The sequence below is a fragment of the Nicotiana sylvestris genome, chromosome 11 (assembly GCF_000393655.2).
Source record: "Nicotiana sylvestris chromosome 11, ASM39365v2, whole genome shotgun sequence".
Taxonomy (NCBI): domain Eukaryota; kingdom Viridiplantae; phylum Streptophyta; class Magnoliopsida; order Solanales; family Solanaceae; genus Nicotiana; species Nicotiana sylvestris.
The window spans coordinates 155,009,872-155,037,363 of record NC_091067.1 but is presented as its reverse complement, the minus strand read 5'-3'; the positions used below and the strand labels follow the sequence as shown (position 1 = coordinate 155,037,363).

General features: G+C 38.1%; 1 protein-coding gene across 1 annotated transcript in view; it reads right to left on the bottom strand.

Moving 5' to 3' along the window:
* The window catches only part of LOC104210766 (uncharacterized), a 34,664-nt gene extending 7,743 nt beyond the window's left edge, over positions 1–26,921 (bottom strand). Inside the window, exons 1-24 of the mRNA XM_070163144.1 lie at positions 26,630–26,921; positions 23,228–23,395; positions 23,009–23,098; positions 17,924–18,060; positions 17,737–17,827; positions 17,542–17,624; positions 17,300–17,406; positions 16,332–16,484; positions 14,613–14,677; positions 12,995–13,082; positions 12,821–12,899; positions 12,584–12,692; positions 12,418–12,477; positions 12,166–12,284; positions 10,985–11,363; positions 10,700–10,884; positions 10,515–10,587; positions 4,063–4,213; positions 3,801–3,970; positions 3,236–3,583; positions 2,594–2,761; positions 2,186–2,479; positions 1,405–1,581; positions 384–647 (exon numbers count right to left, since the gene is read on the bottom strand). Of these exons, the coding sequence (XP_070019245.1) occupies positions 384–647; positions 1,405–1,581; positions 2,186–2,479; positions 2,594–2,761; positions 3,236–3,583; positions 3,801–3,970; positions 4,063–4,213; positions 10,515–10,587; positions 10,700–10,884; positions 10,985–11,363; positions 12,166–12,284; positions 12,418–12,477; positions 12,584–12,692; positions 12,821–12,899; positions 12,995–13,082; positions 14,613–14,677; positions 16,332–16,484; positions 17,300–17,406; positions 17,542–17,624; positions 17,737–17,827; positions 17,924–18,060; positions 23,009–23,098; positions 23,228–23,395; positions 26,630–26,839 (3,768 nt within the window). The 5' untranslated portion in view covers positions 26,840–26,921. The remainder of the gene's footprint in view (positions 1–383; positions 648–1,404; positions 1,582–2,185; positions 2,480–2,593; positions 2,762–3,235; positions 3,584–3,800; positions 3,971–4,062; positions 4,214–10,514; positions 10,588–10,699; positions 10,885–10,984; positions 11,364–12,165; positions 12,285–12,417; positions 12,478–12,583; positions 12,693–12,820; positions 12,900–12,994; positions 13,083–14,612; positions 14,678–16,331; positions 16,485–17,299; positions 17,407–17,541; positions 17,625–17,736; positions 17,828–17,923; positions 18,061–23,008; positions 23,099–23,227; positions 23,396–26,629) is intronic.
* Between the last annotated feature and the right edge of the window lie 571 nt (positions 26,922–27,492).

Genomic DNA, 27,492 nt, shown 5'->3' with positions numbered 1-27,492 from the left:
AAGTCGATGAAGTAAAATGCAGGCTTGAAATCAAAACAAACTTATTGGATTCATGCAAGTAGGGAAAAGGCGGAATATTTGCATGGCCCCTAGATTGGAATAGGCAAGTTTCTCTTTCATCTAAAACATCTTTTACCATATACACATGATGATTGTCAACTGCCAGACAAGAACTTCCGCATTCAACAATGGCGCAATAATTCAAGAATATTGCATATCGAAGCAAAGAGAATTCTGCTCAATCAAATCTGAACAGAAACACCCTAATGAATCAAACTGAAAAGATTAACAGAGAAGGAAAGGCAGATGGCCTTGCGGGTATATGTCAACAAGACAGATTCAGCAGTTCAATTATCTAGTTAGAAGTAAAACCAAAAGCGAACCTTCGTGAGTTTTGTAACTACTCCAATGGATGCCTTCCGAATGTTTTCAACCTTACTCATTATGCCTTCAGATAGCAGTAACGGCAACACAATCTCCATTGTCTTTGTTGCCTCCAAAACTGGTGTGAGAGAAACATCACATAACCTCAGTGTTAGAGCAGTGATAGCCCGGCATAATCTGTCACCCGAATTTCGTACAGACTCCTTTATGTCATCCATTGCACGGAAAGCAGTAGTCCATATTCTTTTTAGGTGCTTCTCAACCTATAACATATGCAATGCTGACTTTGTCAGATAAGGCAACAATAATGCTCTCTGCAATAAGGGATACCATGAATCAACAGAGCAACAAGCACACCAAATTAAATTATATGGACAATATGCCAAATTATAACAACGCAAGACAGAAAAAACTCCAGGAAAAGCTTATTTATCAATTGCTTCCTCGCAAGCAATGCAGAGTGGAATTACCAGGTTTCTCTACAGAAAATAAGTACTTCTGTGATGCTCCAAATACCTTCTCTATGAGACCAAGTTTAGATCAAGTATGATAACCTCAATAACAACAATCCTTCTCTTCTTTTTTTTTGGAGAAGTACCTAAATAAAAATAATCTCTTTTCTCTTCTTTTATTCTTCGTTCCTTTTCTTTTGACAAGACTGACAAATGAAATTGTTTTGATCATGCATGGCTGCATATAGCATGGTTCCTAGTGTATATAAAAATTAAAAACTTTCACCAACTTCTAAATCATGGTTTACCAGTTTACACGCACCACGATTATTCCACTGGTTACCTGATACTTCCCACCAGCACACGTACTGGGTAACTCTTCCCCGCAAAGCTTAGGTAATGGAAAGAAATCACCTAGTGATTTCTCCTCTGCTGGGATTTGGTCGTTTTGACTCACTTCATCATACACTAGGCCACACTCTTGGATGCCACTTTAATCACCATTACAATGGTTTCTCAAATACAAGTGCTATTTCCTTGCGCATAAGATGACAAACAATGATTTTACCTGATCAAATTTACGTCCTTGGATTACATCGGAAAGTGCATGACAAGAAGCCTCTCGTGATCGCCAAAGTCGGGATCCGCTTTGAGTCAAAAGATCATCCATAACAAGATCGAAATGCTCATCAATTGTCTTTTTTGAATCTGGAATCAGTGATCTCCAAATATGTGTCATTGCATCCTAAGTGAAAAGAAGATGTAGTTCAAAACTGGGCAAACTGCCTCAAAACACCAATTTCCCACCCCAAAGAAAAAATCATACACACTGAGAAGAATAAGAGAGCACTATGAAAATTTTGAAATATGATATATAAAAAATGCAACCTATATAACAGCAATAAAACGTAGTCAACTATAAACGGCAATCACAGCGGCCAGTAGGACATCAACTTCCTTAATATAAAAAGTAATTTTATAAGAAACTGCATAGACCACCCTTTCTCCCTCTTACCACAAATTCGGAGAAAAGCATAAGCATAAAATAACCAACTATACAGTTCTCAGATAGCAGAAGAAATGCCAAAACGATCACAGACAGTAGGACATCAACTTCTTTAATACAAAAGGCTAACAATAGCAAGTTGCATGGAAACCACCTTTCTTTCCCTCTTACCACTAATTCTTAGAAAAACGAAAAAATAACAAGCTTAAATAGTTCACATACAGCAGCTAGAACAGCCAAAATGATCTTTAAGATTGATTGCAAGAATATTATTAAGCTAAGCCCCTACCAAACTAGGGATACAGGAAATATCAGCTCCACACAAGCACTTATGTAGAAGTACCTGCACATTCTTATCAGGATCATACTGATAACGAACAAGTCTTGGAACAAGAGCTCGCAAGTAAGGTTGCAGAGCATCCCCAGCATGCTTGGCTATCTTGGAGAACCCAAAGGCCGCACCTCTTTTAGAATTCAAAGATGCCTGATAATTGGCTAAGTCCATGAACTTATAAATCAAGTCCGGCTGCCCCATCTCATTTGCCAAGTTGCAAAGCTCCTTGTAAGTACTTAATTTCCCTCCACTAGGACTTTCACCAATTGCACCCTCGTGAAACACTTCAGACTCTTCTACAAGCTAGGCAAACAAATTGAAAAAACTAATTTCAGAGCAAACAATGGGTTAGAGAAAAAAAGACACAACAGGAAAAGATTGGTAAAGAATTTAGCAAGACAAAAGCAGTCATCAAACCTTAACAGCTCTTTTCCTCTTCCCTGAGCCAGTAAGAGTGCCAACAAGAGCATTCACTAAGTTTTTCTTCATAGAAGCATCGCCAATCTCATATACAACACTAAGCCCCTGAGATGCCAGCTCCTGGGTAAGCTCATTCTGCTCAGCCAGAAGGTGAGAGAATGCTTCCTACAATAAAACAATAGTCAGCAATAAAAGGTTTTGCTTTGGAAACAACAAAGTAAAAGAGGGTTACTTTGATTTCTTAAGATAATTGCAGAAGCATAGGCCTCAAGGTTAAAAAGATACTCCACTAGTTAGTTACTAAAATTGCATTTATCAGGGGAAGAGAAATACTAGAAGCTGTTGTGGCGGCTTAGTTACTAAAACTGCATTTATCAGGGGAAGAGAAATACTAGAAGCTGTTCGGGCAGCTAATGGATTGATTGACACCAGAATTAAGGGAGTGTTCAGCTTATCACGCTAGCTAAATATAGAAAAGGGTATCAGAGCTGAAAAGCGATACTGTTGAGCAGAAACTTTTCCCAGGTATATAACAACAATAACTCACGCCTCAACCCCAGATCAGTTCTAGATTCTTCTCAGAGATGTAATACAAAATTCTGATATGGAACTGTCAGAGTCAAGTTAAATACAACATACCTGGATGTCAGGAAGCAGTTTCTGGATAGCATGGTGCTGACCACAATACATTGTCAGTGACAAAAGCCAGACAGTGCCAGCACAGCGCTCTTGTTTCCGGCTACTGTATAATAGATTGTCAAAAAGCTTTCTAGTGATTGCATCTCTAACTGTACCATGGCCTTCTTCATTGGCTTCAGAGTCCACACAGCTAGAGCTCGGCATTGAAGAAGACACATCTCCCATCAAAAAGTTCGAACTCATGGAAAGTGAAGTGTAGTTACTCTTAAGAATCATGTCAGCAGTAACAGGAACACCACCCCATAAAAATGACAATGCCTCCCCAGCAGCAAACAAGATATCTTCTACCTAATTTAACAACAAAAATACGAAACCAAGATGGAAATGAAATAATGACAACTCAATGTATGCAGCTAGGAGCACAAGAAAGATGTGAGCTAACAGTGATATTAACACAACTAAGAAGGTATTTTCCTCCAGTTTGAGCAAGAGACAAGAGTGTTTGAGCACTTCATGAATATAGAGAAACTCTTTTAGGGCCATGGCTGGAGGAAATTTCACCTACCTTCGACTGGCTAAGACTGAAAATCAGGTCAAGAGCAATATTTAGATGTGAAGACGATGACTCCTTGACACACAAGTGCCCCAAGGAAATAACAATTCTCTGAACTGCTTTCACGTCATCACCAGCAAGCAGCTTGCTTAATTTTTCACGCAAGACGACCAATATAGGAACTGCAGTTTTACACATGTTAAGTATAAATTATCTTGCAACATGCTTCACAAACAGTGATTCCATAGTGACCTCAATAAATATACAAACATACCTGAACTAGAGTCTACGAGCAGGAGAGGCAATGGGATACAAATTCCAATATGGCCCAGCGCTTGCATTGCAAAAGAAGCCAGTGTGGCAGTCTCCGAATTGACAACATCGACCAAACATTTAAGTGTACTCTGGAGTAAAGTTTCTGGGATCTGTCACATAGAAATGAAAGCATGGATATGATCCATGTAACCAAAGAAAAAGCATCTAAATGAAATCAATGGATAAAAGATTTTATAAGGAAATAAACAGTTAGTGCATAGGTTTATCCACAAGTTGAACATTTAAGATAGTAGATCTCCAAATTTTTTGGTTGCATATTTTCTATTACTAAGTTTAATAAGCAATAGATAACTCTCAACAATGTCAACACAATCAAAGAGCTCGTGAGATCCCATCTCAGCATCAAATTTCTTTGTGCTAGCCTATACACCATGGTTTTGCTATCTGGCTATTCTAAAAAGCATGCACTATAAGGTTTTTGTTATAAAATAAAGACTATAAAATAAAGACTAGTATAGAGTGAAACTGATGATCCAGAAGCAAATTTGCACCTACTGGGAGATTACAGAAGAATGGAATGGAAGACATTGGTGTTTCAAAATGCAGCAACGCCAAAAGCAAAATTCATCATGTGGTTGATGATCCAGGACAGGTTAATGACTTGTGACAGGTCAATGTAGAACCTGAGTGTGTGATGTGTAAAAAAGAAAAGGAAACAAGAGATCACCTATTCTGGCATTGTGATTATGCAACCCAAGTGTGGAACAGAATGTGCAGATGGCTTGGAAGACAGAAATTGGGAAATGGCAACTGACAGCAGTTTCTTCAATGGACCATAAGTCAAGCAAAAGGGAAGTCTTGCTTATGCGATGATATTCAGAATGATGTATGCAGAAGCTGTTTATCATATATGGCTTGAAAGAAACAGAAGAGTATTTGAGAAAAAGAGCAGAAACGAGGAGCAAATTTCAAAAGATATAGCATATATAGTTAGTGCTAGAGTCACTCCTAGGAACAAACATTATGTGTGTAGTTTATGTTTCTAGGAAGATTAGTATAAGGAGTAAGCAAAAGATTAGCAAGCTGTGTTAGCTTTGCTTTGTTATGTAAATACTTTTTGGTGATTAATATAAAGAAGTTAGTTACCAAAAAAAAAAAGAGAAACTGATATATTATTCGAATTCAAATTGATATACATAATGAACTAAAATCTCTTCTATTTATAGAATAAATGAAGTTGTTGTATAAGCTGCTACCGCAAGCTGCTACTGCAAGCTGCTGCTACAAGCTGTTGTGTAAGCTGCTATTATACCAAATATGGATAATCTTCTACTAGAGTAATGTTTATCCATAACGGAGTACTGAATGGATAGGCTCATTGTACCCAGTATAGATAATCTTCTACTAGGGGTAATGATTATCCATAACGGAGTACTGAAAGGATAAGCTCATTGTCCCCGGTATGGATAATCTTCTACCAGGGATAATGCTTATCCATAACGGAGTATCGAAAGGATAAGCTTATTATACTCGGTATGGATAATCTTCTACCGAGGGTAATGTTTATCCATAACCGGGTACCGAAGTGATAAGCTTCTTCAGAAAGCTTATTTCCAATAGAGTACTAAATAGATAAACATATTTACGGCGGAGTTTCATTGAAGAAGCTTATTTACAACGAAGTACTAAATGAACATCTATAATATAATATATTTATAACACTCCCCTTGGATGTTCATTAAAAGATAATGTGCCTCATTAAAACCTTACTAGGAAAAACCACGTGGGAAAAATCCTAGTGAAGGAAAAAGAGTACACATATTTAGTAATACGGATAAGTGATGCTGCATGCAAGATAGCATGGCCCCAAACAGTAGTGGACAATGTTGTTTTCATAAGTAGTGGTCTTGCTATCAATTGCAGGCGTTTAATAAATGACTCTGCAAGGCCATTTTGAGTATGAACACAAGCTACAGGATGTTCAACTTTTATCCCAACTGATAGACAATAATCATCAAAAGCTTGAGATGAGAATTCTCCAGCATTATCAAGGCGAATAGCCTTTATAGGATAATCTGGGAATTGTGCCCTTAATCGAATTATTTGGGCTAATAGCTTTGCAAACGCCAGGTTGCGAGATGATAGTAGGCACACATGAGACCATCTTGAAGATGCATCTATTAGGACCATAAAATATCTAAACAACCCACTTGGTGGGTGAATAGGTCCACATATATCCCCATGTATACGCTCTAAAAAGGCAGGGGATTCAATACCAACCTTCATTGGTGATGGTCTAGTGATCATTTTTCCTTGATAACAAGCATCACAAGAAAATTCGTCATTTGTAAGAATCTTCAAGTTCTTTAATGGATGCCCACTCGAATTTTCAGTAATTCGTCTCATCATTATTGATCCGGGATGGCCCAAACGGCCATGCCAAAGCACAAAAGTATTTGAATCCGTAAACTTCTGGTTTACGATAGAGTGTGCTTCAATTGTACTAATTTTTGAATAGTATAAGCCAGAAGATAAAGTTGGTAACTTTTCTACAATGCATTTCTGGCCAGAAATATTCTTTGTAATACAAAGATATTCCCTGTTCATTTCATCTATTGTCTCAACATGATACCCATTTCGGCGGATATCTATAAAACTCAACAAGTTTCTTCGGGACTTGGAGGAGAACAATGCATTGTCTATAATAAGTTTTGTTCCCTTAGACAGAAATATTATGGCTCTTCCGGAGCCTTCAATCAAACTTATATTACCAGAAATTGTTGAAACATTTGCTTTTTCCTTATGCAAATAAGAAAAGTATTTCTGATCGTTGAATATGGCATGAGTTGTTCCACTATCAATAACACAAATATCTTCATGATTTGTCTTTGATCCAAACATAATTTGAGGGTTATCCATATTCTTCAAAATAACATAAATAAAATATATTATAGTAAACATCATTATCAAAGCATAACTTTTATTTATGTACAACAATTACATAACCATACTATCTATTACAAACAACAAAAATTAAAATATTTACATTTCTACAGATTCACTACCGATTACATGACTTGTTTCTCCTTCTGGGAGTGCAAAGTAATCAGCTACATCCAAATGCATGAAGTCTAAATTATCTTCAGAAATAAAATTTGCTTCAGCATTTTTCTCTGTCTTCTTCAGGGAGGCTTGATAAAGCTCAACCAGGTGCTTTGGCGTACGACAAGTACGTGACCAGTGCCCTTTTCCTCCACATCTATAGCATGCATTTTCTGCATTTGGCGCTTGCACCGCTTCATGCTTTTGTTCCTTCCTTTTCCACTGCTGGTGGTGAGGAGGCTTCTTTGGTGCATTATTATTACCATGATTGGGGTTTCTTCCCCGACCACGGCCATGACCACGACTGGGGCCACGACCTCTTCCACGTTTAGCTTGGTGGAAGTTCGTCTCATTCACTTCAGGGAATGGACAAGAACCAATAGGTCGGCTTTCATGGTTTTTCATTAATAGCTCATTATGTTGCTCGGCTATAAGAAGATGTGAGATAAGTTCAGAATACTTTTTAAATCCCATCTCTCGATATTCCTGCTGCAGGAGCATATTCGAGGCATGAAAAGTGGTGAAAGTTTTCTCCAACATATCATGATCAGTAATATTATCACCACATAATTTCAATTGGGAAATAATTCTGCACATAGCAGAATTATACTCACTGATAGATTTAAAATCTTGTAGCCTTAGATGAGTCCAATCATATCGTACCTGTGGAAGAACGACCATTTTCAGGTGGTCATATCTATCTTTCAAATTATTCCACAGTATGACTGGATCTTTAACGGTAAGATACTCCATTTTCAGGCCCTCATCAAGGTGATGGCGTAGAAATATCATTGCTTTGGCACGGTCTTGGTTTGATGCCTGATTTTTGTCTTTGATGGTGTCTGCCAGACCCATTGCATCAAGATGAATTTCAGCATCAAGCACCCAAGACATGTAGCTTTTGCCCGATATATCCAGGGCTACAAATTCAAGTTTAGAAAGATTTGACATTATTTAGGAAAAGAAAGTTCGTACCTCTAATACTTTCAAAGTATTTGCTCGAGATGGCAGAGTCTCGCGCCGATAACGTGTTATAAAATAAAGACCGTAAAGTAAAGACTAGTATAGAGAGAAACTATATATTTTTCGAATTCAAACTGATGTACAGAATGAACTGAAATCTCTTCTATTTATAGAAGAAAGGAAGCTGCTGTGTAAGCTGCTATTATCCCAAATATGGATAATCTTCTACTGCGAGTAATGTTTATCCATAACGGAGTACTGAATGGATAAGCTCATTGTACCCAGTATAGATAATCTTCTACTAGGGGTAATGATTATCCATAACGAAGTACTGAAAGGATAAGCTCATTGTACCCGGTATGGATAATCTTCTACCGCGGATAATGTTTATCCATAACGGAGTATCGAAAGGATAAGCTTATTATACCCGGTATGGATAATCTTCTATCGGGGTAATGTTTATCCATAACCGGGTACCGAAGTGATAAGCTTCTTCAGGAAGCTTATTTCCAATAGAGTACTAAATAGATAAACATATTTACGATGGAGTCTCATATGGATAAGCTTCTTCAGGAAGCTTATTTACAACGGAGTACTAAATGAACATCCATAATATAATATATTTATAACAATTTTTCAAATGTCTTGGAATCTCATTTTGCCAGACAAGCCTCACATTAGAATTGTCATAATCATCATTAAGCACATGACTGTATTCATTTCTTCAACATGATCTAGTTATTGGTCATCCATAGTATAGGGCCTTATTTACTTGTTATTGTTATTGCTTTTCATCTATTTTCTGGTTCTTATGTCGTTATTATTTCTATGTTTTCTGTTGATGGTACTGATGTATTTGTCTCTTTTCGTCTACTTGAGCCGAGGGTTTTTCGGAAACAGCCTCTCTACTCCCTCAGGGTAGGGGTAAGATCTGCGTACTCACTACCCTCCCCAGCTACCACTTGTGGGATTTCACTGGATTGTTGTTGTAGTTGTTGTTGTGGTTGATCTAGTTATTGGTCAATTTTAGGTCTTCATTTCAATGATTGGTTACTCAAGTTAACAAGTGTGAACTTGTTTTTTTATAAGAAATGGACCTTGAGCCTAACTCAACCCAAAAGTTAATTCATGAGGTGAGGTTTGCCCAAGACTATATAAGGAGACAACATCCCATTTTCTCCTCCAATGTAAGAAACCTAACTCTCCTACATGCCCAGGACTGACATTTGGGACGAGAACAACATAACATGGGGCCCTAAAACTAAGTAAACCAAGAATAAGTACAGTCTGTTCTGGTGCCATGATACGAAATTGAGCTTGGGCCTAACTCAACATTCCATTTTCTCCTCCAATGTAAGAAACTTAACTCTCCTACATGCCCAGGACTGACATTTGGGACGGGAACAACATAACATGGGGCCCTAAAACTAAGTAAACCAAGAATAAGTACAGTCTGTTCTGGTGCCATGATACGAAATTGAGCTTGGGCCTAACGCAACCCTAACTAGCTCATGAGGTGAGGATTGCCGAAAACCATATAAAGAGAAAACAACACATTTTATGCACTGATGTGGGACGCCTATGTTAAAAACATAATTTAATGAATAAACTTATAAAAGTGTGCTCTCTATAACCACTTAAACTTTTAGATGAGATAATCACACACTTCAACATGGTAGTAGATCAAGAAAGATCATGAGTTCAAGTCTCACCGTCATCCATTATCAAAAAGAATTTTCACGCGTCTGGTGCATAGAAAAGAATCAGACACACACGTGAAGGGCAATATTGAAGAGATAACTAAATGAGCAAAAAATTCAGCTCTCTCTAACAGCTTAAAGTTTTAGATGAGATGGTCAAAAACTTCAACATGGTATTGTGCAGGCAGAGGTACTGGGTTCAAGTCCCACCAACACATCAAAAAGAATTTTCACATGCTTGGCCCATGAAAAAACTCGAGCCCCCACATGCGGGACCACATGTTGAAGCCATGATTAAATGAATAAAAATGTGCTCTCTCTAATAGCTTAAGCTTTTGGACAAGATGGTCACACACTAGTACTGAATTTGTTCCTACAAGATTGTGTCTCTTATGGTGATTGCAACGCCTCTCCTCTTAAACTAGCTATCACCCTGTCAAGCAAATTACCCCACATGTGAAAGACAAAGTAACAGCCCAACGTCCACTTTCTAACACAAATATAAGACAAATATGACAATTAAACTCGAGTAACAAAGAGAGTATCCATATGAACCAAATACACTGCTGATGCTACAAATTAGTAAGCATATTGTTCTACCACGCATTTTACATCAAATGACAGGGAAATTTAACAAAAGCACCTGGATGCACTTTGGAGAAATGCCGAAGGACAAAAAACTTACAGAAACAGCTCTTGACATGCAATTTGCAGTAACATATCCTAAAGTACATAGCACGCCGTGCTGCATCTCAAACCTGGAAGAATTGATAATGAACATCATAAGAAAACTAACGCAGTTGCTCCAAAAGGGAGACGATTCACAAGAAGCGATAAGACAGCTAAATGTTTTAAAATCAAAGCTACAACCTTAACTTAGGTGCTGCACCAATTGTGGAGATCAACTCAGTTATAAGATCAGACAAACTGTGAAGAGAAAGTGAGCAGGAAGCAATTCCAATTAAACGAGATATAGATTCGCGTGTATCAAAGTCAATATGTCCCAGAAATTGCTTCATCCATGTGATTTTATCAACATATCGTGAAGCCATCACCTGTCAATTATATTAGTAAACCAAAAGTTCCCGAATCCATATATCAGATACAAAACCAGAATTTGATATCTCCTACCATTCACGGCAAATGTCCGCCTACCTGGGGAATATGAGATCCAATAGATATAAGAGCTTTGGAGGCATTAGCATGCAGGTCAACAGAACCTTCGTGAGCCATTGCATGTTCTAGAAGCAAACATAATCTCTCAACTGCAACTGAAAAATCGGCACCTTCTACCAAATTATTTTGCTTCATATCTGCCTCAAAGCACCTTAACAAAAACTTGATCATAGCCACATAAGCTTTAGATGGAAAATGAAGCTTTGGACCTCCCACACTAGCAGAATCCAACACAGCTGGCTGCTGTTGGATAATATAGTCTAGCATGTCAGAAAGTTTTGGGTACTTCAAGTCGAGGCTTTTGCTTACTGCTTTCCTTTGATCTTCATCAGGAAACAAACCTTCTAATGCAATTTCCCTACAAAAAGTACAAGCTGCACATTTGTAGATTGTGTACAGAAAGAGGAGATAGATACTAACCCATCCAAGAAATCACAAACAATATATCAGACATCACTTGAACAGAAACCATAAAAGATGAAATTATTTTCAACAATGAGGTATACCATGTCTTTTCTTGTGAGTTACTTCCTGCTTTCTTTCCATTACTTACTACTAATCTATTATACAGCACTCACTTGAAAGGATAAAGAAGATCAGCAGCGAAATCTTAGGGGTCTAAGAGAGTTTTTCCAGATAAACACCTAGGGAACTAATGGAAGCCATTTTCTTCTGGCTTCATCTTTGCAATCCTGGACCCAGAATCCTCAGACTATCTATGGGCTAGCTTACTTTCAGTTGAGAAAAAGCTTCATGCCTTTTCACTCCATGTGGCTCTCTTTTTCCAGCATTAGGAGATTCACATCAATTAGATCAAATGCCAGAATATTAAAATAGCAGAGTGAACTTAGATAAATTTCAGCATGCACTAATACTAAAACAATCCATTCTAGAAAAGATGATAAATGTCGTGGGATTTAAGTCCCGGTATACAAATGGTACAAAAAGAGTAGAGCTGCCCACGCCAAAATATACTTTTCTAGAAATAACTCCACGTGATTGATAGAATTATTCAGAGAATCTACGAAACAGTACAAAGATTCTAAATATGCAAGAATACATTCTGGACCGTAAGGCGAATACTGTATAAAGATATCCAACAGTTGCCAAATAAACAAGTGTCTCCACTTAATGTTAACCAGTAAACCTCATAAGCTAACCTTATATCCAGCTTAGGATCAGCAGCTCCAAGCATACAAATAAATCGGCTTGGGCAATGCTGCATGTCAAACAACAAGGTCGCCCATCTGATAGCACAAAAGCGCACTTCGCTTTCCTCCTTTTAAAAAAGAAAGATAATAAAATAATAAATAACAGCCTGCATCCCTATTTAATACAGTCTCTACTAACTGGAACAACCGTAACACTAGAACAATAGAAGTAAAGGAAACAATGCTACAAATGGGTCCTACCACTTGAGAACTTCTCAGAAGAAGCGACTCCAGATCATTTAATACATGTTGTGGTGCATCCTGGAAACCGTATATCCATCAGAAGATGTAATAAAAGGAGAAGGGTGGAGACACTAGAAAATTTAAATAAGCAACATATAGTGTTGACAGCTCTGATATGTAGAACCTTGTAAGCAAAAGCAAGGGAATTTGTAGCTTCTTGAATAGTAAGACGAAGAAATTGGGCCTCAGATTGCAGGGCATCAAACAGCCTTCTAGCAACATCGACTTTTTCTCTGTAAAAATTAAAAAGAAAATGGCACATCAAAATTATATCTACTTTATCTGAAAACGGAAGAAAGGCCCCGGGAGTGGGGGAGAGGGAGAGAGTGAAAAGAAAAGAGGTATCAGATAATGTACATACCTAAAAAGTTGAGGCATCCGCTTAGCAAGCAAGCCAATTGCTTGGAAGGCAAATGATTTGGTCTCCCGTGCAATAGTATCTGGGCATATACTTGTTAAAAATTATACTAAACCAATTATATCAATCTCAAATGGCCTAGTTGAACAAAGTTCAGTTTTATATGAGCAGTAGTACCTGACTCTGATGCTGAATAGCCATCAAGAGATTTCAGAATCCCAGTCAGTATAACAGGGCCCATAAGCCTCAATTGGTCCATTGCTCCCTGCATTTATTTGATAATAAACTGTCAGAAAGTAAGGACCCTTCAGAATTGGGAAGTAGCTGAATTCTGAAGCCCGGTTGAAATGCTTAACAAGTGTATCTCATGTTAATCAGAACTCATGGAGGGGGGGGGGGGGGGGAGAGAGATGGTTGTTTTCTGTAAAGTTATAGTATTATAAGCTCTTGGTGAGGGAAGAGTCAAGTTTTCGGCACTTTTCAGTTTGGATTACTAGGGAACCAAGAAAGGTGTAATTTTCACCAGGTTGGCTGCAAGGGAAGCTATATTGACAGTTGAGACTTTGAGAAAAAACGTGGATTACATATGTTAGCTGCTGCTTTATATGCAAACGCTCAGGTGAAGATGTGGACCAACCTCCTCCTACATTGTCCAGTGGCAGTGTGCTTGTGGTGTGAAATTTTGAAATGCTTCGGGATGCAATGGGTGATGCCGGGCACAGTGAAAGTGCCACTCTCCAGCTAGAGATTCAGAAGGAAGAGGAGAGTTTTTTATGGAAGAGAATGACTGTACACTCAAGAAATAGCATCTGATTCCTATTTTTTGGGTGCACCCACGCTGTTCTAGCGTGTATAAAAGATTGGGTGTTGTTCAAAAAAATCTCATATTATGTGGTGGATTCTCTACCCTTGGTATACCACTTGTACACGGGAATTTTTCCCCACCATAAATAAAATTATTTTTTAATTTTTTGATTGTTTTAATAAAATTACTTACCCTATCAACAAAAAGTGTCAAACTTAAGAATCAATATATTTGTTACATTTTGGACACTAACTAATAACTTAACTCTTCAAAAAGTCTATTCTAATATTAACAATTAACATCCTAATATAGGTTGGATGCATTATGGGAAAGTGATCATTGCTATAAATAGGACATCACGTAATGGATGATTCACATTAAGTAACGAGCTTTTATGGGTGGTGTATCCATAAAGGCGTTATAAAGGAGAAAGGTAACTCCACAGGGTTCATTGGCTCGATTGTTCACAATCGTAATATTCCCTGTTTCAATGGAAAGAACTAAAGGAATATGAAACAGGGAAAAGCTTTTCATATTCCTTTAGTTCTTAGACAATTTGGAATGTAAGGGTTAGGAGGATGTTCCAATGCAATGGAAAGAACTAAAGGAATATGAAAAGCTTTTCCCTGTTTCATTTATGCTTTTGGTGTAAATAGAAAACCTTTTTACACATATAATTGGATAGATTGGTCAGAAAATCAAGAATAGCCCATACAGTCGCATTGTGCATATACTTTGGCACCATCATGGTGAACTAGTGAAATGAACTTCGACTTATATAGTAAAAACATTCCAATACTCTAATAGTCATGTAAAGGAGTCTTCTAATTTTTAGAAACAAATGTTCCCAAGTACCCCTAATTATTATCGCACTTCCCACATCTTTCTTTAACCTGTGTTGGACAATGCTTGAGTTCCTTTATTAGCACATGACGGGATTGTTGAGCATCATCATATCGTGGGAGATTCTTATAGGTCATGAAATCTTACATGCTTGAAGACCCATACAGTGAACTCCATTCCCAACTGCTTCAACCTTGATGTTGTATTACTTCCTAAAAAAGCAAGAAGTATAAATGACTTGTCCTCTACAGTAGTAACAGTGAAACTTCAAAGAAATGACAGAAAAATCCTAAATAAATACTATTGCAATAAAAGTAAGATGCAGCATTTTATAACAAGCAAATCAGAAAAACCTGCTTTTAAACTTGAGGTAGCATAAGTAGAAAACTGAAACATAAAGCTAAGGCACACCACCTGAGAATTCAAATTGGTTGGGAGGCTCGATATATAGAAGAAGTAAAACACAACAAGGAAATTCTCCTTAATGTAGCTCAATATTTAAAACTTGGCAAATTAGTTACTTGTCGCAAGTTCCTATGGAAGCACTTCAGGTGAAGACCTTCAGAGCTTAAAAAATAGTTCATACTAAGTAGGTGGGAAAGGGCCCAAATTGAAGGAGTGAAGGACTCTTCTTTCTTTGATTCCCATCATCTAAGCATTGTTTCTTATGCCCCGTTTGGTGTATAAGAAAGAAAGTACCGCATTAGGAAAGGTTAATCCGCACAAGGGAAAAAAGAAAAATACACCAGAACATGCAAAAATAAAAAAGAGCACATCAACAAGCGTTTACTTTAGAAGTATCAAAGGCAAACTTTATGGTAAACCACTATTTAGAATGATTGTATGTAGCTTTACCCTTGACTTTCAAAAATCCAAATACAAGAAAAAAAAATTATACATCTCTTATCGCTTGAAAGAATTGCCAACAACTTCATAGTCATTGCATCACATATGAGAATATTTGTATCACAAAACTTGGCACGAGGTAAATAAAGCTAGAAATTGGAATTTATAAAAAAAAAATTACTATTTAAATCATGTATTGTTACAAGAAAATCAAAATAAGGAGGGTACTAGTAATATCTCAAACCACGAGGGAGCCAATGTTACAAAGACAAGCTTGAAGAGAGGTCTCTAAAATTACCCCAATATCCTATTATGATTCTTAATATCTACTTAGTTATAGGAGATAATTACTTCCCTTATCGTTAGTGGAGAATAAATCTTTTATCTTATTTTATTAGATTGCAAGTACAACTCCTGTATAAGGAGCCCCTAACTGTGTCGAGAATCAGGTGAATAGAAAGTTCTTATTTCTCATATAATTTTCCATACATAAAGCAAGTCAGTGGATCTTATGAAGTTTAAGGCAATAGCTCTTACAAAGTAAAGGCAAGGTTGCTTCCATGAGAGGTTTCTAAAACCCAAGAGTAAACCCCATGGGCCAAAGCAAAAGGTACCTCTTCTGCAACAGAACTAGACCAAGCAAGCAAAACAATGCTTAAGCACAAACATATCCTTTATGTAGCCCACTCTATAGAAAAATATAAACATAACCAAAAGACCAATTTTTTATCCAAATTAGGACCAAAAATAATGCACGGACACATCACAGAATGCTAAAAAATAATCATTCAAGACTAGTAGAAATCTCAGTCTAGGAGTCATCATGAGCTTAAATCCTACATATCATGTGTATAAAAGAAGCCAAAATACCTGCACACAATCTTGAAGAAAAAATGCAAACCATAAATGAAGTTTTTGGATGTTTCTATAGCCCCTTGAGAAAATTTGAATGCTTTATACAAGACGCAATAATGGTTTATGAACATATCCCATATTCTAAACCAAAGAGAGGATTTTTACCATATATGCAGCCAAAAATACACTGTAAAGTCAACGGGAAACTGTTTGCTGCTGTAATTGATCGGCAAAAAATAGACATCAGTTTTGCTCTCAAAGATGGATTTCCAGGACTGACTCTAGACTCTGGTGGAATCTGGTCAGTTCCAGCAGTACCTACAAATACAGCTACATCATTAGCATTTTTGCAAATGATAAGAGGAAAATAATTCCTTCCTCACAAAGATATATGCATCAGAAATCAAACATGAGGCAAGAAAAGACAGAAACTTATAGAAATAATTTTCAATTACACCAGTGAGTGACTGGTGCCAAGAGCCTCTGTAGATATGTCCCTTTGCCGTGCAGCTTTTTGTTGGACATTGTACGTTGGGGGGCAACAAATTTATCTTCACGTGTATGTTAACTACTTTCTAAATGATACTGTTCTTATGGTAGTAATGATATCTGAAGAAAATTAAAAGTATTTATGTTAAAGAAATGCTACTTTGCCTTCTCGTATTGCATGCCTATTTGCTTCCATAAATGTCTAATATTTGTCAACATGTTATTCAGGCGAGAAATATTTCCCTGCTATTTTTATACTAGTGAATATTTCATTTTAAGAGTCTATATTACATGGTTTAACCCAAGGATTACAGGGCTTTTATGGTTTGAAGTTTGAACCAAAACTATTATTGTGCAAGTTGTTGTTTATTTATTGTGTTGAAATAGGTTAATAGTGCGCAGAACTATTCTGCCATAAAACAGATAAAGCTATCTTTTTAATATCATACCAATTACCAGGTTTTGGGTTCTTGAAAGTCTACTTCCAGTTCCCTGGTAGTCTAGAAGCATTAAGTTTGAAAAGCAAAACATCACAATGAAGACTATGAAGTCATGTCAGGCAGCCTAAGACAGTTAAGTCTGCAGTTAGCAAGTCGAATTACCAGGGTAAAACAAGTTGCATTCTAACATAATGTATATCATACCATTAAATAGCACAAACAGTTTGCTCACGAGGTTTGCATCCTCCAAATTCACAACAGAAGCATTCTTCTTCAGAAGCTCCTCTCCTCTCTTAACAATAGACTCTTGACTTTCGAAAAACAACAAAAGAAGCTGATGTTATTTGTTCTGAAACTCAAATGGAAGCGAAAACATTCAACTACCTAAAACAAAACCTAAATACATCAGGTTCTACAGAATCAGCTTTGAAAGAAACAAGAAGTACCAATCTGCAGAGGCAGACACATAGAGGGGATAAACAAGTTCTGTAGGCAGTTCCATGGCTTGGACAACATTCAAGATTCCCAACTGCATAATGAGAGATAGACCAACAATAAATTCTCTTCAGATGGTCAAAAGATACGGCCACCAATCTATCCATGTAATATTTACAGAATGGTAGGTTAAGCTACCGAATCACCTTCACATTTCTTAAATAGTCACTTGTCAATTGTCGTTTCCCAGTGACACGATCACATTGAGTAATCGAAAGTCCAGCAGGGCAAGCGCTGCTGTAGTGATAAAATTTATTTTACAACAAATTAGTCAATTAGCTTCTCAAGTGTCAAAATCACTAAACTATATACTGATATAAACTCTAGCCCAACCTTTGAGAAGTTGGTTGATATAAAACCATGTGTAGGCAAAATTCAAGAAATATCTTGTGGTCTGGCAGACCACCAAATCTTCGATACATTGCAGCTACTTCATCACTTACTTGAGCAGAATGGCACTCTCCAATCACCTGAAATCAGAGAAGGTTTCAGCTAGAAGCTAGCACAGATATGGTCAACGTCTTCTATTTGTCTTGTGAATTGAACCCATATGATTGATAAAGCACTTATTAACATTCTATCATAGGATCTTCACTGAAGTAACAAGTCTAAAATTTTTGCACTTCTCAAAGAGCACTTTTAGAGATACAAGCAGAGAAAATTGATGCCAACATAAGCACCACATGAAGTTCGATATCTATTAACTATAATTGTTGACATGTTTAACTTGTTCAACGGCATTGAAACCATTATTTACAGAGATCATTAGTATAATGCAAATGTTTTTCAGGAATTTTCCCCAACAGTATGGCCATGTTAGGTAAATAATGAGCAACTTAATGTGCCGGCTTTTTTTTTAACCAGGAAAACAGACTTTTATCCTGAAATTTAGCTACTGTCTGGACAATTACCTATAAGACTCACTGATTCATAGTTGGTCTTTCCTCATAACACTATCTATGTTTTTTTTGAAAAGGTAAATTGGATTAATCAAAAGGGAGAGAACTCCCGTAAACAGGAAATATACCAAAAAGTAGAGAATTTACATTAGAACATGATTCTCTACAAAAGACACCCAATCTTCTATACAAGTAGAGGCTATATGAGTGCACCAAAAAGCGATCAAAGATAAAAGACTATTCTTAAGATGTGAAAAAGGAGATCCAATCCCATCAAAAGCTCCCATATTTCTCTCCCCCCCAAACTATCCACATGAGAGCTAACGGGGCGAACTTCCACGCCTTTTGCTTTCTTCTTCTACGGAAACCGGCCCAACTATATAACATTTCCTTTACGGTGCTTGGCATCACCCATTGAACACCAAAAAGATTCAGGATTGCCCTCCACAAAGCCAAGGACACAGGGCAATGCAACAAAAGATGATCAACTTCTTCCCTTGAGCTTTTACACATGTAGCACCAACTAACAAGTGTAATTCCTCTCTTTTACAGATTTTTAGCAGTCAAAATCACTCCCCTCGCCGCTAGCCATGCAAAAAAGCACACCTTCGTGGGTGCTTTAGGAATCCAGATCGAGGAGTATGGAAAAGTGGTCTCCTCTCTCACCAACATACTCTGGTAAAAGGACTTTACAGTGAACAAACCATCGCCACGCAAACCCCATCTCCAAGAATCACAAGATGGTTGGGGCCTGTGTTGCCCATATAGCATTGTCAACAAATCTTGGAGCTCCGCAATCTCTCAATCTTGCATGTTCCTTCTAAATGAGAGGTCCCATACCACCACCACCCCTCTTCATGCTCCTTACGAATCTGTTGGACCATCAATTCCTTCTGGTTTGAAACGTTGAAGACGTGGGGGAAGGAGACCATCAAAGTATCCTCTCCACACCACCTATGATTCCAAAAGCTGATTCTCCTTTCATCTCCCACCATGTAAGTGATGTTGCCACTGAAGGCTTCTCAATTCTTCATGATGCTCCTCCACATGCCACATCCGAAAGGTGATGTGATTGCCTTGGTCCTCTAATCCCCTCCCGTGGGATCGTACTTTTCTCCTATGACCTCCCTCCATAGAGCATGCTCTTTTACCCTGAATCTCCACAGACACTTCCCCAACAAAGCTTTGTTGAATACCCTAAGATCTTTTACTCCAAGTCCACCCCCACTTCTTTGGGAAAGTGACTGTCTGCCAATTCACTAGATGAAACTTTCTGGTTCCATCCGCCGCATCCCAAAGAAAATTCCTTTGAGCCACTCCAGTTTTTCTGTGATGCTCACAGGAGCTTGCAACAGGGACAAGTAATAGGTGGGAATAATCGATAAAGTGCTTTTAATAAGCACTTCCTTACCGCCTTTTAACAAGTACCGTTTCTGCCAGCCTGCTAATCTTTTTTCAACCCTTTCGATCACTGGATTTCAAACCGTAGTATCCTTATGCGAAGCACCCAATGGGAGACCCAGGTAAGTAGTGGGAAGGGAGCCCACCTTACATCTGAGGACATAAGATAAAGCATTAATGTTAGCAACCTCACCCACCGGGAAAATCTCACACTTGCCGAGGTTGATTTTGAGACCAGATACTATCTAAAACCACTGCAGGACCTGCTTCAGGAAGGTCAACTGATCCATATCGGCATCACAGAAAACTAGGATGTCATCCACAAAGAGCAAATGAGAGACTCTTCGGGCACTGAGCACCCCGATCGGAGTTGAGAATCCTCTCAAGAAGCCTCCGCCCGCCGCACGATCCATCATTTTACTCAGAGCATCCATCACTAGAATGAATAGCATGGGGGATAGGGGTCACTTTGCCTGAGACCCCTGGAGCTGCCAAAGAAACCACACGGGCTACCATTAACCAGGACAGAGAATCTGACTGAGGAAATGCAGAACTTGATCCATCCCCTCCATCTTGCCCCAAACCCCATCCGCATCATAATGAAATCCAGGAACTCCCAATTGACATGGTCGAAAGCCTTCTCAAGGTCCAACTTGTATAGTAAGCCGGGTTCTCTATTTTTCCTTCTGGAGTCTACAAGCTCATTTGCCACTAAAGCAGCATCCAGGATCTGCATATCTTCCACAAACGCATTTTGGGAGGACGAAATAGACACGTCAAGAACCTTTTTGAGTCTGTTGGAAAGAACTTTAGAAATAATCTTGTAAATGCTCCCCACGAGACTAATAGGCATGTAGTCTCTGATACAAGATGCACCTTCTTTCTTAGGCACAATAGTGATAAAAGAAGCATTGATACTTCTCTCGAAAACACCATTCACATGGAAGTACTCAATGGTTTCCATCAACTCGCCCTTGATGGTGTCCCAACAGAGCTGGAAGAAGGCCAAGGAGAAACCATCAGACCCGAGGGCCTTATCACCAGCACAACTCGACACAGCCTCGTGCACCTCCTCCTCGAAAGCCCTTTCTAGCTACTCACTGTCTCCCTCCCCTATGTGGTTGAACTCTATTCCCCCCAAAGTCGGCCTCCAGCTAACTTCCTCTTTGTATAAGTTCTCATAAAACCCCACTATCGCCCTTTTTACCTCCCCCTCTCCCTCAATCCTTACCCCATCCACAACTAAGGATTCTATGAAGTTTCTCCTTCGATTAGCAACCGCCACCCTATAGAAAAATTTGGTATTTGAATCCCCCTCCTTAAACCAGAGCGCCCTCGATTTTTGTCGCCAACTAATCTCCTGAGCTATTGCTAACTCGACTATTTCCCTCTTATCCTCCCCCAATCTCGCTTTCTCATATCCATCTAACTCCCTCGCCCCTTCCCCTCTCTAATTCCCCCAATTCATGCATAAGCTCCCTCATTTTAACCTCTACCCTCCCAAAAACCTCCTTATTCCACCTAATAATATCTCCCTTGAGCAATTTAAGTTTCTTAGAAAGACGGAATGAAGGTGTCCCTGATACCCCGTAGCTTGTCCACCATTCTTTCACCTTGTCACCAAATCCTGGCACTTTCAACCACATGTTCTCGAATCGGAAGGGAGCACGCAACCCCCTCCCTCTACATCCATTTAGCAAGATAGGCAAATGATTCGAAGTCAGCCTAGGGAAAGGAATCTGCAGCACATTCGGCACCAGCTCATCCCAGGAGAGCGATATCAGAAATCTATCAAGTCTAGACCTTGAGTTGGAATCCTCCGCCCTGGCCCAAGTAAACCTTTCCCCTGACAGAGGAAGATCAATGAGAAAGTGATCATTGATGAAGTCAGAAAACTCCTCCATAGCCCTCGAAATCAGACTACACCCTAATCTCTCCTCCGGAAATCTAATAGTGTTAAAGTCCCCCCTTAGAACCCATGGAATGTCCCATTCCCCCATCACATTGGCCAGTTCCTCCCAGAAAACACCTTGGACCCTTCTCCTACCAGTCCGTACACTCCCCGAAATCCCCACTCCACCCCACTCACTCTATCTTTGACAAGTGTTGCTAAAGAAAAAACTCTCTTCTTGATCTCCTTTACCTCCAAGCTTCTATCATCCCACATTAGAAGAATGCCCCCGGCACTTCCCACGGCTGGAACCCTGTCATATTTTACCCAACTACCTCCCCAAACACTCCTCACAATCACATCCGACAAAACTTTCATTTTTGTCTCCTGAAAACAAATTAGGTTAGCACGCCCACTCTCTAACTCCCACTTTGATGATGGCCCTTTTGTTTGGGTCAATCATCCCCCAAACAAAACTTGCAAGATGCAGACAGAATTACAGTGGAATTATCATATATATATTCCAACCTAAAGCTAATTTTATAGTAATAATATCCCAAAACAGAATGCAGAGCATAGAGAACATAGAAAAATGCAAGCTAAGGACACGAAAGAGGATGTTTGGCTGTCATGAAAGAGCAGCGAAAGTGTGAGTAACTTTGCAGTGCCCTAAGAAAGAAATCTATCCCATACTTCCCCATGTTTTCCTTGCTCAACTCATAAGAGATTCCAGGAAAACCTCATCTACCACCATAACATGTCATTTTTTAATTGCTGCATCGTTGTCTTGTATATTATCAATCACTCATGAAGTAATAACAATGGTCATTATTATTTATGTCAAATTTGTCAAGAAACAATATTGTACTTCAGACATATTTCCTGGAAATAATATTGATATAATAATATCTTCAGTTTACCTTCTGAATATATATGTTTCGCTCTGTTTTACGAAAATATACATCAAAATTATGCACATATGGTATGGAGCACATGCGTAATGGGCGCTTTGCGCTGGTATTTAGCAGACATACTTAATTATGAAATGTAGTCCTCTAAGTTTCTAACTTTCGCACAAGCTTTTCAGACAACTAGACACCACCAGTAGGGTAACTCTCTTTTTCCTTACTGGTCTTCCGATATCTTTCTCGTAGATCCTGACGACCATACACCACTAAAAGGAGAATGAAGAACCATATATCTTCAAGATAGAGACGATCGGACTACCTTGGTAATGACCCTCAATAGTATGTCTTGATGTTGAATAGGTAGCTTTGAAATGTTAGCTAAAAAGCTAGGTGCCATATTTTCTTTATCCTGAAACAACAGATAGTGGAATCAGCACGATTAATTACATCTGCCTCGCAAAATGATGTCAAATCACTAAAATAAGTAAATAACTTCTGAGAGCTTCTCTTCATGTGAAGCCAAAATTTTAATTCAGACCTCCTTTCTTGCACGTTCAACTGCCATCTCAACATACATGATGCAGAAATTCCTAACCATTGATGAGGCATTAGATTCCCTATATAACTGCCACAGATCAGATAATGGCAAACCAATGTCATGCTGGTGCTTCACTCTCTTGTTCACATGGCTTAGAATCTCAAGTACCTAATGGAAAGAACACAAGTACAACTTCATATGTGTTCAAAAATTTGAAGGAACAAACAGCATTATCAGAAAAAAATTAAGGAACAAAGAGACCTACTACCATGGAAGTCAAATTTGAGAATGCAATTAAAGAAAACGCATACGTTCAAAATGCAGGAGAACAGATTATACATGCAAACAACGTCAAATGAAGTGCAAGACTCATTATTTTTGGTAAGGCAAACAAAATTATTAACAATTGGGGGAAACCCTGTTACAAGCCGTATCCCAAAAAGAACAGAACCTACACCAAAATATGGTACTCAACAAAAGAGACCCAATCCTCTACACATATAGGGACCTCGATCCTCATGAGTACACCAAAAAGAAACAAGAAACAAAAGACTATTCTGCAATTTTATAAAATCGTGTTCCACCCCTTTAAGTTGCTCTCCTATTTCTCTCCATCCAAATAACCCACATGATTGCTAATGGGGCAACATGCCATGAAGTGCAAGACTCATGAATCATCCCAAGCTAGAAGCATGCTGCCCTTGTATGGTGAAGTTCTAATAATAACCAGAGTTCACAATACCAGCCAAAATTATACACTCTTACTGCTTCAGCCCTGAAATAATATTCTTTTTACTACTATTGGAACAAAATAAACCTGATTGCAGCTGAATGAAAATAAAGTATCCCAACTAGCTTCTAGTTTGCAATTGAGGCTAGTTTATTGATTGATAATCTTGCCACGTGACAAAAAATTTAAAGCTCGATGGTGCAACTAAGAATCAAGGAAAGATAAAATTGAGAGACCCAGAAAACAGCTGATGATGTAACTAAGGATCAAAAACAGAGAAAATCGAGAGACCCATTTGGGTATAAGTCTTGAAAAGGAAAAGAATGATTATAACAACAGCAATAACAACTACTCCTCAATCCCAAACAAGTTAGGATCCGCTATATGAATCCTTACTGACCATGTTACTCTATGTAGGCTCATCTCATGCCGATATCATGCAAATTCAAATGAAAACTATTAGAAGTTCTCTACATTTCCTAATTGTATAAATCTCTAGAAAGAATAGGACCTACATAAAAGTGCTCACATGTTTATTGTTTAAAACATATTCTTAACTAATAGGTATCACCCGTATAGATCACTGCACCCTATGGCGTATCTTTCGCTAAGTCTGCAGGGATCCCAAGAAATTATAGGTCCTTCGAGACAACTCTCTTCCATGTGATTTTATGTCTACCTCATCCTTACTGTGGTTTCACTTCTACAGGCCGTTGCATCTAGGGATGTTCGTCATTTAAACCATGGTACGGTATTTGGATCATTCGGTTCGGTATTCGGTTTCTTAAAATGCTATACCAATACCATACCTAATTAAATTCGGTATGGTTCGGCTCTGGTAATTTCGGTTTGTTCAGCTATAAAGCCATAGACTGTAATATTCTTAAGTAAAGTACTCACACATACGAAAATAAAAATATTACTATAATATAGTGAGAGAAAAAAATAGCAAAAAAGCTAAACCTAGACGGGAGAAAGATTGAAACCTAAGTAGGCAGCCCAAGAAAAGAGGGAAAGGCAAGTATAGTGGGAAAAAAAATGGTAAAGCTTAAAGAAAACTATAAAACTAACGGAAAGTAAAATTTAGAAGTTTAATATTTATGTTATAATCAATATTATGTGAATTGTGTAATTTAGTATATATTTCGGTACGGTATCGGTATTTTATTTTTAGATACCGAAAACCATACCTAATATCAATTTTAAAAAAGAAATTAAACCAAATACCAAAGTATCGATTACCAAATACCAAAACTTTCGATTCAGTACGGTAATTCGGTATTTACCAAACTATGTGCAACCCTAGTTGCATCTAGAGGTTGATGCAGAACATGAGCAGACCACCTCAAGCGAGTTTCTCTCATTTTATCCTAGAAATGTGCTACTTGAACTTCCGATGAATGTTAGTTCTAATATTATATAACAACAACCTTAGCATCTGCATCTCTAGGACACTTATCATGTGGATATGTTGAACTTTAGCGGCCAAACATTCTCACATATAACATTGTTGGTGTTATAGTAGTTCTATAGAACTTACCTTTCACTTGGTAGGCATCTTTCTATTATGTAACAACCCAGTAGTACTTCCCCACCTCAACCAATCGATTTTGATTCTACATTCCATTCTCCTAGAATAAAAAGGGCAGCCCGGTGCACAAAGCATCCCGCATTCACGCAGGATCCGGGGAAGGGCCGCACCCTAAGAGGGCGTGATGTAGGCAGCCTACTCTGATGCTAGCATCAATGACTGATTCCAAGACCCGAACTCGTGACCCATAGGTCCATTCTCCTAGAATAACGAGCCAAATATCTGAAATCTAAATTGGTTGCATTTAGGAACTGCAATCCTATCTGATTTTAACTCAATTTTACTCTTTTTATATTGACTAATTTTTAGTGCATATATTCAGTCTTACTCCTACTTATCCTCGCTGATTTTATCAATTAGCACAAAATTCGTCCGCAATTAGCATTAACCATGGGATCTCATCTTGTACTGTGTTGTAATTACAAGTGCGGGCTTAATGTTGATCCCTGGTGCAAATCGACGACTATGGGAAACTCCTTTATGTCTCCTACTATTGTTCTCAAGCTAGTGATGGCTCCTTTGTACATGTCCTTTACGACATTTATATATTCAATATGAATTCATTTCTTCTCCAACACCCACCAAAGAAACTTTTTTGGTACTCTATTATGTCTTTTCTAGGTCAATAAACACAATGTGCAAAATGCAAATCTTTCTTCCTCTCGCATAAACTTCCATCAATCTCCTTAGCAAAATATAGCCTACGTTGTATCGCTCTTTCCCATAACTTCATCTTTAGTTCGCACAACTTTGAATGTCACCTTCATTTTTTATAACTTGGAATTAGGGTACTCGTTTTCCACTCATTGGGCAACCACCATTTCTAAGTATAGAATTAAATAGCTTGGTATGCCATCTTACTCCAATCACTACAAGACACTTCCATACCTCTATGAGAATTCTATCTGAACTACAAGCTTCTCTAATCCTTGTATTGTTCATGACATCCTTTACCTCAGCCGACCTAATTCTACTGAGTAAAGCTAAAGTTTTTATCATGCACACAAATTATTAAGTACTCTATAAAATTTTACCGCTAATTACAGAAATTGAAAAGAGAAAATTGAGAAAGAGTAATTACTTTGTTGCGGACGAGAGGGGCAGACGAGGAAAGTGAAGCAATGGAGAGAGGGAGAAGCTTGGTGAGCAAGTCTTGTAGTTTTGAGTCATCGCAAAGTGCGAGCCTTGTGAGCATTCGATCAAGGAGTTCCTCTATCTCAGCGTCTGATTTTCCAGTGAGCATAGATGCCCAAGACGACGTCGTTGTAGAAGAGGAAGAAGAGTCCGCCATTTTCTTTCGTTTTTTCTTGTGAAGATCGGTTGATGTAGGTATTGTACCTGGACTTAATGAGACCCCCCTAAGATATTGGATAGCTAATTCCACTTTGGTGCAAAAGAAGAAATTCCCTTGCATTATATAACCTTAGGGGTTGTTTGGTTGGGAAACCTTATCTCAGGATTAATTCTTCCAAGATTAGTTATCCGAGATTATTATCCCATCCTCCTATAAGGATAAAAATAACATTACAATTTTGGAATAACTAATCTCGAGATTTGTTATAACACGATTTTATTCCAACCAAACGTGGGATAAACTCATCTCAAATTTAATCTCAGGATTAAATATCCCTTATCCCTCGTACCAAACGAGCCCTTAATCTTTCTTTCTTTTTTTTAATGGTACAGTCTTATTAGTCTTTCTTTTAATTTTCAAGTGGTTAACTATTCACTCTCATGCTTTCCAATAATTAAAAAAAAAAAAAAAAGAGAAAACATTTCGAAGTGCAATTTAGAAGTTGAGACATGTGTCACTAATTATTTTCGCCCCTCATACTTATCAACTCACATAAATTGTTTGAACATGCACCAAGATGTGCTAATGGGTGTGAAAATTAATAGTATATATTAGGGGTGGCAAAATGGGCAGGCGGATCGAATATGGAA